We start from the raw sequence: 17,939 nt of genomic DNA on the forward strand, positions 1-17,939 counted from the left end.
CCAAATAAAAGCAGCTAATGGTGCTGTATGCAATTGTATTAAAGGATTAAAACAGTGAAACCCCATCCCACCCCTGAATCTAATCTTACTTACCCCATTTTAGCCCCATTCATTTCAGTGTTACATAGGAATTACACTGGTGTAATGGAAAGCAACCAGAGACTTTCCAAGCCCCTGCCCTTTATTTTAATTATTCATGATGCCCCTTCTCCACCTCTTTCCTCACACCTGTGGCCTTTGCTAGAAATGTAATGGAGGAGCTGGGTAAAAGTGGACCTCCTCAGGGGCTATTGCTTGTCATGGAGGTACCACGCTTGGTTTCTGAGGGAACTTCTTGCCAGTCACCCTGTACAGTTGTGACAGCAATAGCAGCAGCCTGGGAAAAAAGTCACAGGTCATCCCTTCTGCTTCATACAGGTGGAACAATGTCTGACACTGAGTAGGAAGGCAGAGTTAGGATTGAAATAACAGACAGGCATGGATTGTACATAATAAACAAGTTGGCAAGAGTCTATTGCTGGGGTTTCCCAACACAGAAACAAAAGATAGCAAAAGCTTGAAAATTGATTAGAAATATTTGAACAGGTTTGGGTCATTTTAGTTTTGTTGAGAAGGGGTCTACAGTATCATCTGTAGAGTAGACATCATTAACTAATATACAAATGTCAATGAGAAAATATGAAATATCTGCAACATATTTGGAATTGTTCGCATGCATAAATCCCTTGGATGGAGCACTGTACTCAGATTAAGCCTGAGTGCATCTAGGCTGCCTGCTTCTCTGTACTTTCTCTGTGAGGCGCAAGCTAGCAGTACATTTTGTTAGTAAATGTGTGACCATTTTTGTGTCTTTAAATGTTTGGAATGATTATCCTCTGTCTTTTAGATTAAACAGATTCCATTTCAAATTCCCTGGCCTCCTCTTTCTAACATCCTTCTTCAGAAGCAAAGCATTTCAAGTGTCAAAAGGTTGTGTTATAAGGGTAATTAGAACATTGTTTACCATGATTTCCCAGGGCCTCTAATCTGAGAGGTGTTTTTAAAAGAGCCTTATAGTGAAAAAGTGTTTTATAAGCAGTTTATATAAACAGAAGACTTTTTCATAAAACAGTAAGAAACTAGAAGATTTGTAATATATGTTAACAATATGTATCCCCTGTGATTAAAACTATGCAAGGTATTGGAATTTTTCCTAAAATGTATCCTATTGGGCTTTATGTTGTTTGTTGTTGTTGTTTTTCCTTGTGTAGAATCTTTCTTTCTTTAACACCTGCCTTTATGTTGAGCAAATGTATGCTCTAACTGGAATACAGCTAACAGCTTAGAATACAAACAGGCCATGAGCAACCATCCACTAGTGCTCATCAGAAATATGTCCCATGATGGCCTATTCTTTTCATTTTGTCAATGATGAAAAATACCTGTGCCAAGCTGGCTGATATCTGACATTGTACCACAGTCCTGCACCTGAGCAATCAAATCCCTGATTAGTCAATCTATCAGTCAGGAGATTGACATGAATTTAAATACAAATACATTCTTGAAAATAACCTCTCAGTGGAACATAGCATTATTTAACAGTGAAACGGTTCATTGTGCATGACTGAGGCAGATTGGTGTGTAGAAGCTAGTCTTTTAGTTTAGATAAATTTTGAAGCCGGATAGTTAAACTTTCAATCTTAATGGCAGTCTCTAAAACTATAAACACCAAAGAGATTTGAAATCTGTCACCTCAGCCTAGTACTTCCAGGACTAGCACAACCTATATGCATTTTATTTCATAGATAGACTAATTTGTAAATGTTCTACTGTAAAATGTGAATTATTTATATCTTCTGTATCTAGGCAAATTACAGATTCAAAAATAATTGCTTGAAAAAGAAACATGAAAACAATGTTGAATTTGCCATAGTATATTAAAATGTATCACCCCAAATCTCTTAAGATTTTTCCTTTCATTTGAGAAAGATTCATGGTTTACAGGAGTTCTGATAGTACTATTGGGATTCCCTTTAGAACAAACTGTTATGCAATGAGGAAGGTACACAGTTTTATTTATGGAAGCTTGTATTTGTTTTGTGGATTCTGATTCACATTCTCCTGAGAGTTCCCAAATATTGTTGTGGAGATCGTCACCTCAACGTAGCTGTTTACAGTCTAGCCCTAAGAAAAAAAGCTAAAAGAATTATAGCCACAATCAGGGTTTGAATTCTAAATGTATCCATGAACAAAGAGAATACTCTCTCCTTTCTAATTACTATGGTTTATGGAGAACTGTCCATTTCCCACTTTTGATCCCCTTAGTTCAGCCACTAAATTTAAAGCTATTCTGTTTGCTTTATTCACACACACAGCCTCACTGATGTCAAAAGGACCTGTGTAAAGGTGAACAGAATTTTTCCCACAGTGGTCACTTTCATCACATTGTTGTTCAAATGATACACTCAAAATAAACAGCAGGAAAAAAAATGGAGTTGACTGTGTCTTGACCCTATTTTTGTGGGCAGAGATTGCCCTCTACTGGTCACTTTTAATATAAAAATACGATTCTGCCCTACCTTTGGATCCTATTCATGCAAAGTCATGCAGATCAGCAGGTTAGTATTTTTCATTTATTTATTCTTAATGAATAGATGTTCATCCTGCTCATTAGTTATATATACATTCAAATTTCACTGTTATTAGTTCGAGAGACAGTTTCTGGATTCCTGTATTACAAGGGAACTGTGAAGCATAGTTTTATCTAGTATTGTGAAATACTATTGAACTCTTAGTATAGAAAGAAATGGTCGTTATTAGTTGCAAATAAAAACAGTTCTGACCTAGTGAAAGGAATGCCACTGACACGTTTGAATTTGAGAGGGGAAGAATAGTGCATTGGTGTCATAAAGCTTACTTCAGGATCATTGCAGACTATTTAGTATCATTGGCTTAAACTGTCCTCTTTCATACCTGTGTTGTATAAGTAGGTTCCGTGCTGTCTGAGGATCAAGGGTTGTGGGCAGCTTGTATCATTGTGCTGCCACTGCAGCCAGACTTGGGGTACAAACTGAGCCTTATTGTTAATCAGTTTATTTGCTGCAGCTTCTGCTACAGTATTCACAAGCACTGACTTAAGTATAATATGTAGTTGACAGTATAAATAGTTATAATTCATCTGAGAATATTTACAATAGCTAATGAAATCTAATATTGCCCATTACAGTTAAAACAGGGAGCAGTTTCATATCTACTATAGAATGGACATATTTGCTATGTGGAGCTGATTCTGCAAATGCTCTGGCACACTTTTCTTTCCCATTGACTTTAATGAGACTATTCACTATATAAAATTATTCCCATGCTTAACAGGATTGAGACCTGTGTATGTATTATACAATGTGTGCTTTGGCTATTGTTTTACAAGATTTCTTCTTGTAAAAGAGTGTCCATTGTTAATTAAATTGACTGAAATTTTCAAAACTAAAGGGATTTAGGCACATCTTCCATTAAAGTACAGGTAAATGTATTGGGAGATGTGTCTAAATCCCCTAGATTGCTATGAAAATCTCCACTATGATATGATAAAGTATTGAGTTCAACATTATAATATGCTATAGGATATTATATATTGTGTTTACTTAAATTGCATCGTGATAACTAATATTTTCCACTGAACATGTTTCTACTGCAGAACGTTCATTTATTGAGGTGTCAAAAACAGCTCCTATTGAAGTTAATGGGAGTTTTGTCAAGAGATTCAATTCTCATTAACTTCAAAAATAGTTGCCCCCATTTCTGCCAAGGAATGAATTTTAACCTTTCCCCTTAAAACAGTTATAAAGCAGCTCTACATAAGTCTCCTATATGGCACTTTGTCATTGGTTCCTGTTTACATGTGATCACAAAGAGAATGCTAGAGCCTGCAGTCCTTACTCAGGTAAAACTCACATTGGTTCAAACATTCTGGGCAGAGAGAACCATTGTTAAAAAGCCAATCATTTTAATTGTTCTTCTTTTAATGAGAAATGTTCATTTTCATTTCAGTGCTCAGAACACAAACATATTACCCGGTTATGATCACATTGATAGATCATGCCTATTAGGTTCAGTCTTTTGTAAGGAGCAGTGCAGAGCCATTGTGTAGTCCCTGTTATCAGTGCTGACCCCTTCAGACTCCACCATAGGGTAAACACACCGTTTCCCAGACCTCCAGCCATGCTGGACATTCTGGTCACAATTTAACTCTCAGAGCACATGGTAGGTGTAGCACAGAACACATACAGACATTGCACCAAATTGTAACACATTATTGATCTTTCTTTAACAGCATGAGAAATACACAGATCTATACAAAAATAATAAACCCTACATGCATTTCCCTACCTCAGTTTTCTCATCGCTTCAGAGCATTCTTTCACCTGAGGTCAGAGCTGTCTGGGACTAACCAGGATCTTTCATAATCACAGTGCCTGGCTTGGATTATGAAACAGAGCCTTTTCTCCCACGCTTGCCTCCTCAGACCTTGGATGATCCATTGACTTCCCCTCTCCTGCCCACATTTCCTGCGACTGCCTCTCTGAGGGTTTTTTCCCCGCTGTGAACCCTTTTACAACCTTCCACTCCTTCTGTCAGGTGACTCCTGGATCAGCTTCCTTAGGCGATCCCAGACTCCTAGCAGGTGACCTCATTGCCAAGCAACCTCTCCCCTGACAAACCATTGTTCTGTTTGGGAGCCTGCCTATTGTCTAGGATATTTATATTTAAATGGAGGCTTATCCTAAATTAATGTCCCTCTATTGTCTGTCCTGTATCACGACACCTTGGAATTTCAGTCCAACATGGAGGCAAAGAGAGACCATAGAGAAGGCAACTAATCCTCATTTTCAAAATAGAGTTGGTAGCTTGGCAAAGATACATAGAGTTCAGAATCTCACACAGAATTTATAAATTGTACACAAAGATTCTTAAAATCATCACAATCTGTCCCTCAGAGTGTTTTATGATGTATGCTTCATTAATCTAAATCAAATAAACACATCTTCATAGAAGTCAGGTAGATGTACAGAACCTCTACAGACCTCTGTCTGCAAAAAATTCCCAAAGAGAAAAAGAAGGAATATTCATAAAATTAATTATTTTGAATTAATAACCCAGGTGTAATGATATTAAGAAAACTACAGATTAACTACAGTCCATGCTGCATATCATTATAGCAAACATAATGGTTTTAGTAGAGTACATTAAATAGTAGTATTAAGATAACAATTGCAATTTAGCTGCCTTATTTTAGTTTTACTATAAAAGCTCTTGTTGTATCATAGCATATTTTTCCCTTGGATACAATTCCGTGTTGATGGATGGGCTAATTGATCTCTTAGGCTTAATTCCATGTCTAATTAACCCAGAATTGTCATGTTTCCTATAATGATATACAGACTGTCTGTAGCTAATCTGGAGTTTTTTTAATATTATCATCAAAGTTGGGCAAATATTCATAATGACTAATTTTCTGAATTATGCCTCTTCTCTGTTTGTGAATTGTTCACAGGCAGTGGTCTGTATAAAAAATCCAAATGTTTTTGTGTGGTGGCATCCCTTACTTAGTCCCTGACTGCCCCTTCACTCTATGAGTGGACCAAAGCTTTCTCTTGCTGAGTTCCCCTATGGAGAAAAAGAAAGGCCAAATGCCAACTTTGAGGGATTGTCCTTCCCATCTCTAGAATTTTCCAGGAACTCTTCCATGGGAGACCTGGGAGGGCACTGCTCTGTGGGATTTTGATGATGGGGTCTAGTGAACAAAAGTGTGGAGGAATAGAACCTGTCGTTCTCCAGGCCATTATTCTGTTCTGTTCTAGTCTATGTATACTCTTATACCATGCTCATCACAGTAGTATCTGAGTGGACCTCACTTTACATCCAGAGCAGAGAGAACTGTTTTAAGGTCTGATTTCATAACTTCACATGCTATAAGCTGCATAGAACTCATGACCTTCGGGTCATCATTAGCAGCACTGATAATATGGAGTAGAAGGGAATGGGCCAGGGAGCTCACGAAGTTGGAGCCATAAATATTGTGTATATTGTTGGCCTTTTCCATTTAAAATTAAAGGTGTTTGATGATGGCATGGAAATTAATATGAATGTATTCCAATACCAGGAAGGGTAAGAAACAGTGGCGCAATGGGTCAGAACTGGTTTTTCAGCTCAACAGCACCCAGAGATTATCCAGGACATCAAGGGGTCATTTTTCAAAGAAATGTATGACAAAAAAGCTGAGTAGCCCCCATTGGCATTAATGGGAGTTGTGTAGCAATAACCCTATGCTGAAAACTTACCCTTTAAACCAGTGGTTCCCAAACTTATTTAGCCGATCGTGGCTCCCAGTGGCCATGGTTTGCTGCTCAAGTCCAATGGGGGCTGCTGGAAGCGCCGCGGGCCAAGGGTCATACTGGCCGCCACTTCCAGCAGCTCCCATTGGCCTGGAGCAGCGAACCGTGGCCACAGCAGGTAAATAAATCGGCCCGGCCTGCCAGGGGCTTTCTCTGCACAAGCGGCGGAACAAGTTTGGGAATCACTGCTAAACTATCTTAAAATAAAATGCATCAAGTCCACAAGAGGGCAGTGTGTTAAAAAATCATTGGGTTTATATATTTGCTCCTAAAACTCTAGATAAAACAGAACTGGATAAGAATCAGAATTATTTGATGCACACCACATTCCTGGCCTATGTACATAAAACAAAAAAAATAGGCACTTTATGAGCCAGTTTAATGTTTTCTACAAAGCAGATGATAACATACCTCCTTGACTCTAACAAGTTTTTTAAAAGACTCATTTCAAGCAAGAGATTTAAGTCCACATTTAAGTGGGCACACCTTGCTAATGAAACTTTTTCCCCCCTTCCTTTTATTCGGTGAGTGCTAACTATTAAATAATACAATGTAGGGAAGAAACATGCTTTTAGGAAATAAAGATCACAACTAAGGAGCTGCAAAGCCTCTGTTTGCAAATGATATAGAGCAGGGGTCGGCAGCCTTTAAGAAGTGATGTGCCAAGTCTTCATTTATTCACTCTAATTTAAGGTTTTGCATGCCAGTAATACATTTTAACATTTTTAGAAGGTCTCTTTCTATAAGTCTATAATATATAGCCAAACTATTGTAGTATGTAAAGTAAATAAGGTTTTTAAAATGTTTAAGAAGCTTCATTTAAAATGCAGAGACCTCCGGACCGGTGGCCAGGATCTGGGCAGTGTGAGTGCCACTGAAAATCAGCTCGCATGCCATAGGTTGCCTACCCTTAATATAGAACTTCCTTCACAATGGATTGAAAGAGAAGGCGGCCCAAATGGGTGCTAGTGCAAACATATTCAGCCGAAGAGATGCTGTGTGTGGAAAACATACTTCACAGAGGGACTAGAGTTCAGCAAGTGTGCCTGACCTTTAGGGAAATGCTTGGTACTCATGTTTTTTGTTCTGCAGTGGTGTTTCTTGTTTCCCCCAGCAGAAGAAATTGAGTACTATTTTCTGACATTATTATCTTCTGTTACTACCAAGGATTGCTGCACATTCTTATTTACTTATGTCTTCTTTCCAAGCGAGAATATCCAGGTTTCGGTTGGATCTATTTTAAGGTGAATTAATTAACCAGCATAATACATTTCTGTGTTTCTTAACTAATTTGTATTTGTTTTACTCTAATATAGTTAGAGGAAACATTGAATGGTATCTGTACTAATCAGCTTTGTCTCTTTGTTTCTTTTCCTTTTTCTTTAATTTGATAGGGTAACTTACCTCCGGATTATAGGATAAGTCTGATTGATATTGGCTTGGTAATTGAGTACCTGATGGGAGGAGCTTATCGCTGCAACTACACACGAAAACGGTTCAGAACCCTCTACCACAATTTGTTTGGACCCAAGAGAGTAAGGAGTTGTATTTCTTTACCAGTAATATTCTGAAGTCAGGCCCACCAACAGCAATTCCGGGCCCCAGGGCAGAACAGTCAATGGGCCCCGACACGCACACAAGGTGCACCCCCACAGACACGGCCTGCCTGACAGTTTCACAGTGCTGCGCCTGCACTGGCTGATGCCTAGCAAGCCGCTGGCTGCGCTGCATCTGCCCAGTGAGTTGCCGGGTGCGCTTTTCCGGCACAGCCAGGGCCTCCACATGCCCGCCCAGTACGGCTGCCAGCTGTCTAATTGCACAAACCCAAAGACCCTTGCCCTGCCCCCTGCCCCACTCCTTACTTCAGACCATGCCCCTGTCCAGCCCCTTCTCTGAGTCCCCACCCCTGCTCACTCCGTCCCCCTCCCTCCCCTATCCTCACTCACTTTCACCAGACGGGGAAAGGGGGTAGGGGTGCAGGAGAGGGTGTGGGGTGCAGGCACTGGGAGAGAGTTTGGGTGGGGAGGATGCAGGCTCTGGGTGGGAGTTTGGGTGCAGAAGGGGTGTGAGCTGAGCTCTGGGAGGGAGTTTGGGTGCAGGAGAGGGTGCGTGGTGCGGGTTCTAGGAGGGAGAATGGGTGGGGGAGGGGGTGTGCGATATGGGCTCTGGGAGGGAGTTTGAGTATGGGATGGGGTGCGTGGTGCGGGAGGTGGTGCGGCGTGCGGGCTCTGGAAAGGAGTTTGGATGCGGGAGGGGGTGCGGGCTCCGGGAAGGAGTTTGGGTGCGGGAGGGGGTGCGCGCTCTGGGAAGGAGTTTGGGTGCGGAAGGGGGTGCAGGGTGTGGGCTCTGGGAGGGAGTTTGGGTACGGGAAGGGGTTCGGCGTGCAGGCTCTGGGAGGGAGTTTGGGTGCAGGGTGCAGGCTCTGGAAGGAAGTTTGGGTGTGGGAGGGGGTTCAGACTCTGTGCTGGGGCAGAGGGTTGGGATGCAAGAGGAGGGCAGAGGGTTGATGCTTACCTTTGGTACCTCCCAAAACTGACCAGCACACCCCTCTGGCTGCAGCTTCTAGGAGGGGGCCAAGGGGTCTCCGTGCACCACTGGCATCTCCCCCACAGCTCCACTGGCTGCAGTTCCCAGCCAATGGGAGCTGCAGAATCAGCGCTCAGGACGGGGGCAGTGTGCGGAGACCCTCTCCCCCAGGACTGCAGGGACGTGCTGGAAACTTCTGGGAATGGCGCAGAGCAAGGGTGGGCAGGAAGCCTGCCTTAACCCCACTGCACTGCTGGCAGCAGCCAGGGGCCCCTGGGCCTTTTTAAATCACCTGGGCCCCTGGGCAATTGCCCCCTTTGTTTCCCCCTGTCAACAGGCCAGTCTGATGTGGTCATAACAAAAAGATGCTGGGAGTCAATTCAGTAAAGGGCTGAATTTTGGTAGTTTTCTTCCCATTATAGGAGTTATAAGAGGAAGAATCAATACATGCATGTCATTTGCTGCCTGAGTCTAGGATAAAGATTGTTACTGGGTTCTCATTTTTTAAAAAGCAACAATTCTCTCTACTGATTAGCAGTTCATTATGATCAGTGTTTTGTGCATAGCAGAGTAGCTGCCTCACTGCGACCTAGGGAAAGTCAGCTCCTGACACTAGCTATTTTATGGGCTGGCTGCAGAAATTATTAGGTGAGGTTCTTTGGCCTGTGTTATGCAGGAGGTCAGACTAGATGATCATCAGGGTCCCTTCTGACCCTAAAATCTATTATTATGAATCTGCGAATAGTTCTGATACAAAGCCTTATGAAGGCAATGAGTGTCTTTCCATTGACTTTCAATGGGCTTTGGATCAGCCCCTGTAATAGGTAGTATATTGCAGTTAGCTTGAAAAAAAAATTGAATTGAGAGAGAGAAATTTCCCTGGTATGTGCTGAAACCTTTTTAAGTGGCATGGAGATTTCAGAACTGGAAAAATCATAACTCTAAATGGGCTTGATCCTGCACTCCTTGAGTGCAAAGGGTGCAGGTTCAGGGCACAGTTTTGTATTTTTTGATGTTATACTGCTGTGAATCTGGAGTAATTAGTCAGTCTTTATAAAACAAAATGATGTTCATTCTTGTCTTTAATGAAGTCTCTTCAGATTCACAGCAGTGGAACTGGAAGCAGAATTTGGTTGTCTTCCATGAAACTTCTAGTTATAACAACTTCTCTTAGCTTACTCTCTAGCCAACACAGATATTTCACATATGGGTTCATTTTCTAGAGACATATATGAGTATGATTCTGATGATCTCATCCTAGCAGACATTGGTCCTGATAGTACAACAGCTGCTATGAAATGTTTACATCCAAAGGAAAACTAGAGACCTGCTAGGTTTGTTTGGGGCTTTTTGCCAATTCCACCATGGGGATGGCTTTTCTGTCTTTTCATTTTTTTTTTAAAGTAGCAAAATGCACTCTTTTCTCTTCAGAGAAATGCTCCCTTCCCTCAGCCACTCAGTGGAAAAACTGTATAAATTAAGGCCTTGTAAACCTTGGGCCAGATCCTTGGTCCCTCTGAATTGCTGAAGCAGTGGAAAAAAAGGGCCATATATCTGCTCTATGAGGAGGTGGGAGAATCCTGTAGAGCCAGCAGAGTGCCCCCTCTTTTGCAGCTTCTTGTTAGAGGGGTTGTCATATGAAGGATACATGTCCAGAATGCTAATGAACTCCTGGGATCCTCAATGGATGGAATGGCCCCTTAGTGTCTGCTGCATCCAGCACAAATTAGAGCTGCTGTAACTTATGGTAGGGGCCAAATTTATGCCCAGAATCTTGGGGGAGAGGGGATACGTAGGATTATATAATTTTGTTTAAAATGTTGTTGGTATGGATAGACTACATAATGGTTTGTTAAACTCTTTTTTTGTACAGCCAAAAGCCCTGAAACTTCTGGGAATGGAGGTAGGTGACATGTAATAAATCTTAATGTTACATTCTCTTCCCTTTCTCACCAAATTCAGCATTATACTATCTGAGACTTCTTGTAATTAGTATATTTTAAAAGTTCCACAGATTTAGAACGAGAAGTTAAACACACACAAGGCTGTTCTTTCCGCTAAAGTAAATTGTTTATATAAATGCAAATAGAAAATCAGTTTCTCAGTATGCTTCCCCATAGACAAACTAAAAAAAAAAAAAAAAGTGGGAGAAGTAAATCCTGTCGTCTCCAGGTCTCTGTTGGTGAAATCGGTACATATTGTTTTAAATAGTACAGTCTATTTGAAACCAGTATCCCAATCCAACAACTAGAAAAATAGAAAGCTGTCAGAGAGTTCAAACAAATATAGTATGTGATGCCAAGTTCCCATTGACGTGGCTGAGGCTTTTGACTTTTTCTTTTCCCTTTGTAGAAAAGGTTAGAGGCAATTGTTTGGGGTGCAGGGAAGCACAAAATCCTACTTTGCCACTCCAGAATCTATAAATAGCAACTAGATGCCTCGCTGTCCTTAGCCAAATACCTGCTCCCACATCCGATAGCAATGGATAGATTACCACATTACATTAATGTTTCTGCTAAAATAGGGTCAGATGCACAAACTGTTATTCATATTGAGTAGTGCCTTGCTCCACAAATAGTCCTGTTTACTTCAGTGGAACTACATGAGGGAGCAGGTCCTACTTAATGTGAGTGAGGGTATCAGAATCCAGCTCATGGCCATCAGGGCATTTGTTAACAATTAGATTGTGGTTTTTAAGTTTCAGTGTGAGCACCATACGTAGCTGAATGTGAGTGATTTGCACTTTTCAGAGTAGTTGTTTCAGGCTGTCTGTTTGCAGACTCAGCAAACCATTACTGCACTGTTTCATGTTTTCTCAGATATTGAAGGTTTTCTTTACAACTATATGGGAGAGAAGCTTCTCTCTTTTAATGAAAACTTCAGTTCTGGGGCATAATTGTGTGTCAAGTGGTTGGATTCTGTAGCAAGTTTTGTGGCAACCTAATTATGGAAAATGTGGAGCACTGAGTATAGTTTTTTTTTAAATTATTTTACATGCTATTTAGGCTGGGATTCTCAAAAACCCTCCACTTTGTCCTGTCTGTACTCCCAATGCCATCAATGGGACCACTTTCACAAATCCCAGCCTTAATTATTTTGTAAATATCATTGGTTTATAATTGTCACTTTTATGACCACTTTTTAACTATATGTAATTGTAAACAATATTAAAATAAAGATTTTCAGAAGTAAAATATCTTTACTTGGGAACTTGAGCTGAGATAGAATGAAGGGCATTAGTGTAGTGCAATGTCAATCTTCAATAACCCAACATCCTTCAGCCTCTGTAATGCTGTACATTGGCACTTCAAAGAGCTGAGGTTTTGTATGATAAGTTTCACTTTGTTGCTCACACAAGGAGCAAAGTTCAGCGAACGCAATCTGGGAGCAGAAGGAAAAGGAAAGCTATAGGACAAGATGAGAGGACAGAAATAAACAGGATGGGCAAGCAAGAAGAAATAACAAGGAATTGGAGGGGAAAAGGGGAGAAGAAAGGACACAGAATTGAGGGAGTGGGATAGTATGTGAGGAGAGAGAGGTTACCCCACTAATAAGATCAGGATGGGAGATCACTAAGAATGAGACAGAAGTGGGGAAAGGACAAAACAATATCATGCTACCATCTTTTGATGAAATATCCTCCAGCCTCTCCCTCATTGTCCTCCCTAATGCACTTAGAGTGAAAAGAGGTGAATGTATCCACCCCAATGTGATTAAAAACTCAGAGGTAAATGGACATACCAAAAGCTTTAATGTAAAGGTGGTTTTCCCAGGAGTGACCTGGGTATGTTATGATAGTGCTCTGCACTACCACAGGAAAGGGCCAGGTTAGATTGACATTCCCAGTCTCCCACTTCCCACCAGACAGGAGCTGGGAGTGTTGAATCATCATTTCATATGCATCACATTTATTTTGTGAATTATTTTTTTCAGTGAATGTGAAATTAGTTATGTAAGTTTGTGTAGGGAGGAGTAGTGGAAGCAGCAGAAATTCTCCTCCTAGAAACTCAGAATGTGGGCTGGTCACAGTGAATAATTAGTCAGTCTAATCAGCAATTAAAAGAAAGTAAGTTACATGAACATGAGTGTGCCTGCGGCGAGGGAATGTCAGCTTCCTCATGTTGTGTCTCCTGTATCTAGTGTAAACTGATTCACATCATTTCCTAGAACCACACTTTCTCCTTGTTTGACAGGATGACGTCCCTTTGCGAAGAGGAAGGAAGACCACAAAGAAACGAGAAGAAGAAGTGGATATTGATTTGGATGATCCTGAGATTAACCATTTCCCTTTCCCCTTCCATGAGCTGATGGTGTGGGCTGTGCTGATGAAGCGTCAGAAGATGGCCCTCTTTTTCTGGCAGCATGGGGAGGAGGCTATGGCAAAGGCTCTGGTGGCCTGTAAACTCTGCAAAGCCATGGCCCATGAGGCATCAGAAAATGACATGGTGGATGACATATCCCAGGAGCTGAACCACAACTCCAGGTTGATTTCCTTTCATGCATACTTTCTGGGGAGTAGCAAAGAGAGGCTACTGAAAGTGCCAGTAATCAGCTTAGGAGTAACTTTCTTTAACCGTTAAAGATGTAGGGAAAATGCAGTGCCCTCAAAGCCAAAGGAGTGGCTTTTAGGGAGCACCCATGCTAACAGAGCCCTTCTAAAAACCGTGCTAACTTCTAAAATGGATAGAACAGGAGCCAAAATGGTGAATAAAGCCTCTATGCTGACTATATGCTTTCCTCCATCTTGAGGCCACCAGAGCCTGAATGTGATTCTGTTGAGTCACTTTTTCCATCCCAATGAAATACAGTTCAAAATCTACTGAAGTAGTATCCAGGTGCAGGAAGTAACTAATCAGGAGATCAGACTAGATGTCAAGAGGTCAGACTAGATCATCATCATAATCCCTTCTGGCCTTAAAATCCATGAATCAAAGACCAACAGGAATTTGAACAATTTTTGGACACAGGTTAATAAAACCTCCCCTTCAGGGGTACCTAACCATGAGATCATGAACAAGCAATGGGGGCCTGGATTGCCTAATAGCAGATAGACAATGGGCTTCAAGGAGAGAACAGCAGCCAGGCAGGTGGGAGCAGATGTCTGGGAGCAGTGGGTACGCAGTATTCTAAATCAGAACATTTATTTAAGTGCCTAACTTTAGGCACTCAGGTTTGAAAATGTGGGCCTCTATGTATAGCCAGCACTGCGACTGCATTTTATGGAGCTGTCACTAACTGTACTATCCACAAAGCAGACTGTGCTGGCTAATGAGAATGTCCTCTGTTGCAGGGATTTTGGCCAGCTGGCGGTGGAGCTGTTGGACCAATCGTACAAGCAGGATGAGCAGCTGGCAATGAAACTGCTGACCTACGAGCTGAAGAACTGGAGTAATGCCACGTGCCTGCAGCTTGCGGTGGCAGCCAAGCACCGAGATTTCATTGCTCACACTTGCAGCCAAATGCTGCTCACAGACATGTGGATGGGCCGGCTCCGGATGCGCAAAAATTCAGGTCTAAAGGTCAGCACTGCCTTAGTATCAGTTAAGAGCAAGAGCTCTAAGGGATGGCAAGGGGGCTGACACCAAATCAGCTACAACTAGATGTACTAATTAACTAATTGCTGGTCCTGTGTTATTTATAGTGACATGACACAGTGCTCATCCCTGCTGGCCGAAATCCTGAGTGCCTTACTCAGTCCTTGGTCAAAACTCTCCAAGATCAATAGGACAGTTACTGGCATAAAGACTGAGCAAGGGCTTCAGGATTTCTCCCTAACTGAAGACTTCAGGGTTTGGCCGTATTTAAAAAAAAAATCAGTTAATAAATTAAAAGGGTGTGTGAATGAATTTATTACTAGTGAAAGGTGCTGAATTGACAACCCTGGAGAATGATCCTCAGAACAAGCAAATGCAGCAGCAGTGCAAATACTCTTGCAATCCCAGGTCAAGCTGCCTCCGATCTAACCTGGACAGACCACCCCTAGGGGATGTGGAGGATAATTCAATCAAGCCCATTTAATACTGAATTTCTCTGGCAAAATAGCCAGAGAGAGTGGAGTTTCCTGACAGGCATTTCTGTCCAAGAGGAACTGAGCTGTGGTGCATTCACCTTCAGCACAGTATTCACTAGTCAGACCAAGAATTGCCATTTTAAATTGTTTTGTGGTGATATTCCCTGACAGGGGCATTCCCTCGCCTGTATCAGGTTTACATGTGAAAATCGACACTTGCTCTGGCTGTTCTATTGTGCTGCAAAAGCATGTATCTGAGAAAATAATTATGAACAGCACAAATATAAATATATCATTATCACACTGGAACTAATGCACTGTCAGTAACAAATGAGTGTCAGTGGCTATTAAGATTCTTATCTCACTTGTTTCAGAGCTCTGCATGAGTACCTTTCTTTCTAAAACTAGGACATGTTCTTTCATTTTGGAAAGTCCTCCCTCTTAGCCATGTTTTCTGAATCCATCTTTGCCCGGATCCCCTTGCTCTTCCTGGGGGGCCTGACCCTCTTGCAAACCTGACTTTTGAGATGTTCCAGTTGTTTATTACTCAGTAGATCTTGCTTACTGTAGTGTAGTGGATCTATCCATTTTCCCTCCTATGCCTTGTCCTTTACAGCATGTCTCTCTTCAGCCACACAGCAGACCCCTGGCCCTATCCTTTGCATAATAATTACCTCAGGGTGATAAATTCCATTTTCCTTTTGGTTTGTTCCAACAGCAGCTCCTCCCAACTGTCCACACACAGTTTATTGTTCACTCTATTTATTCTGCTTTATTCCATAAAGTTTTATCCTTTAACTGTCCCTCCCTGAAGCAACTCTCTTTAGGCAAAAGAGAGAACAGCATAGACTTTGTCATGCACCTTAATGGAGTATATGGCAGCACTGGGGGGGGGGTACTTTAAAAGGAGGGCAACTCCAGAGTCCAGTCCAGAGACCTGGATTGACCTCTGCAATGCACTAGTAAGCATCAGTAGACAAAGCAGTAATGTTCTCCCTCATGGGTTGGAAATATACTCTCCTCACATATGCCAACAGGCCTACTACATAATTTCATTGGCATTACTGGAGTTAAATTTGTTGGAGAGATGTATAAAATGATTTTTCCATGAAGTGCTGGCAAAAATCAAGCTTTGGTGTGTGTGTGGTTACAAATGGGCCTAAACCACGATGGGTGATCCCACACAACCCAGGTGTAGTGTGTTGCATGTATAAGAAGAACGTAAAATGGATGTGCAGCGCAAGATAGCGAATACAGGAGAATATGAGCTCACATTGATGGGAGCAGTGCTGCCAAGTTACAGGAGTGAATACCTAAGCACATAAGTTGCATACTTTTAAGTCTGTCTCCTCAGACTCACTCATGCCATTGTCCTGACCTATTCTACCCTATGCACTTCCAAGTAAGGGACCACAGGGAACTTACTAAGCCCTGATCTACACTATTAAGTTGTGTTGACCTAGATGTGTCAAAAATATCACACCCATACCCAACATAAAGCTAAGTCAATAACCTTCCCAGTGTAGATGTAACTATGCCAACTGAGGAGTGCTTTCATTGGCATAGCTAATGTCTTCTGGGGAGGCAATATTACCATCCTGGCTAAACTCCTTCTGTTGGTTTATGCTGTGTCTCCACTAGTGGGCTCTACCAGCATAGCTATGCCAGCACAGGCTCTGTACTGTAGACACGGCTAACACTTACTGCAGAGAACTATGTCTATTGCCTAATATTTCTTGTGTCTCACATTAACACTGGAACACTCTACTGTGCAATGTGCAAAATTTTTCAGGTTCAAGGTTCAATGCTTCTGTGGTTCTGCCTACTACCTAGTATGGTAATATTTTGTAGTGTTCTAGCTTGTAACAATATGTATGAGATGAGCAATTTAGGGTTATATGAATAATAAATTATTCAGCACAATGAGTTAGCCATATAACTTCTATTAACATTGCAAGGCATGCTATGCTTAGTTTCCCTACAGTTCTCAGTAAACATAATCTCAAATGACAGATTTCCAGGTGCCATTGAAATTTACACACTGGAAAGTTTGATTCCCAGATTCCCCAGGGGCTTGTTCCATTTGATACTAAGCTACCACCATAATCATAACCTGTTAATTGAGATTATTATTATTATTATCATTATCATTGCTTTAGGTAATTCTAGGAATTCTACTTCCTCCTTCAATTCTCAGCTTGGAGTTCAAGAACAAAGATGACATGCCTTACATGTCTCAGGCCCATGAGATCCATCTACAAGAGAAGGAGCCAGAGGAATCAGAAAAACCTGTAAAGGAAAAGGAAGAGGAGGACATGGAACTCACAGTAAGGGCAAATAATACAAAAGCCAGCCTAAGTTCTGTCAATTTACTATTCCAACCTCTACAGGAACTGCAGACTAGAATGTCCAAGTTTAGTGGATAAATGCCTCCAAAAATCCTCTTTCCTCGGTGGGACTCAATACTTGTGTTGCAATGCTGAATCGCCAAATTTGCCTCTTTGAGTCCTGACATTGCCTCAGTGCATGACAATACTGCCTCATCACATTGTGATGTGACGTCATGTATGGACCAACAGCAACGTGGCATTGTCTGAACTAAATGTAACAGACTTGCAGGATTCAGAACACACCCAAGAATGTTAGGATGAGTAGCCTGGATGAGACTGAGCACTAGTCTTTCATGCGTTCAGAAGGCAGAGAGAATGGAAGTTCCCAAAGCTTGGATGGGGACTGGAGGTTTTTTCCTTTTATCTGTTCTCGTTTAGCAGAAATTAGTGTACTGGTATGTCTACTGCTAAGATATGGAAATCTATCTAATCAGAATTTCACCTCTTTGAGTCCCTCACTCAATGCTTTCTCACATTGGTGGTTACTTACTAGTACACATGTGGAAGTACTTAGAAAGGATTGCACAATCTAGCCCTGGATAATAACAGGAGTTCTGTGGGAGGGGGTTACATTTGATTGTGTTCTTCTGTTTTTTTATAATGAATATTTTATTTGCTTAATTTAAAATGTTAGAATTGCAC

General features: G+C 41.5%; 1 protein-coding gene across 1 annotated transcript in view; it reads left to right on the forward strand.

The window, feature by feature from the left end:
• Positions 1-17,939, forward strand: part of TRPM3 (transient receptor potential cation channel subfamily M member 3) — a 602,605-nt gene that overhangs the window by 535,674 nt on the left and 48,992 nt on the right. Inside the window, 6 exon segments of the mRNA XM_030566807.1 lie at positions 7,580-7,615; positions 7,766-7,906; positions 10,771-10,800; positions 13,091-13,380; positions 14,188-14,416; positions 17,067-17,234. Of these exon segments, the coding sequence (XP_030422667.1) occupies positions 7,580-7,615; positions 7,766-7,906; positions 10,771-10,800; positions 13,091-13,380; positions 14,188-14,416; positions 17,067-17,234 (894 nt within the window).

Source organism: Gopherus evgoodei, chromosome 6 (genome assembly GCF_007399415.2).
Source record: "Gopherus evgoodei ecotype Sinaloan lineage chromosome 6, rGopEvg1_v1.p, whole genome shotgun sequence".
Classification (NCBI taxonomy): domain Eukaryota; kingdom Metazoa; phylum Chordata; order Testudines; family Testudinidae; genus Gopherus; species Gopherus evgoodei.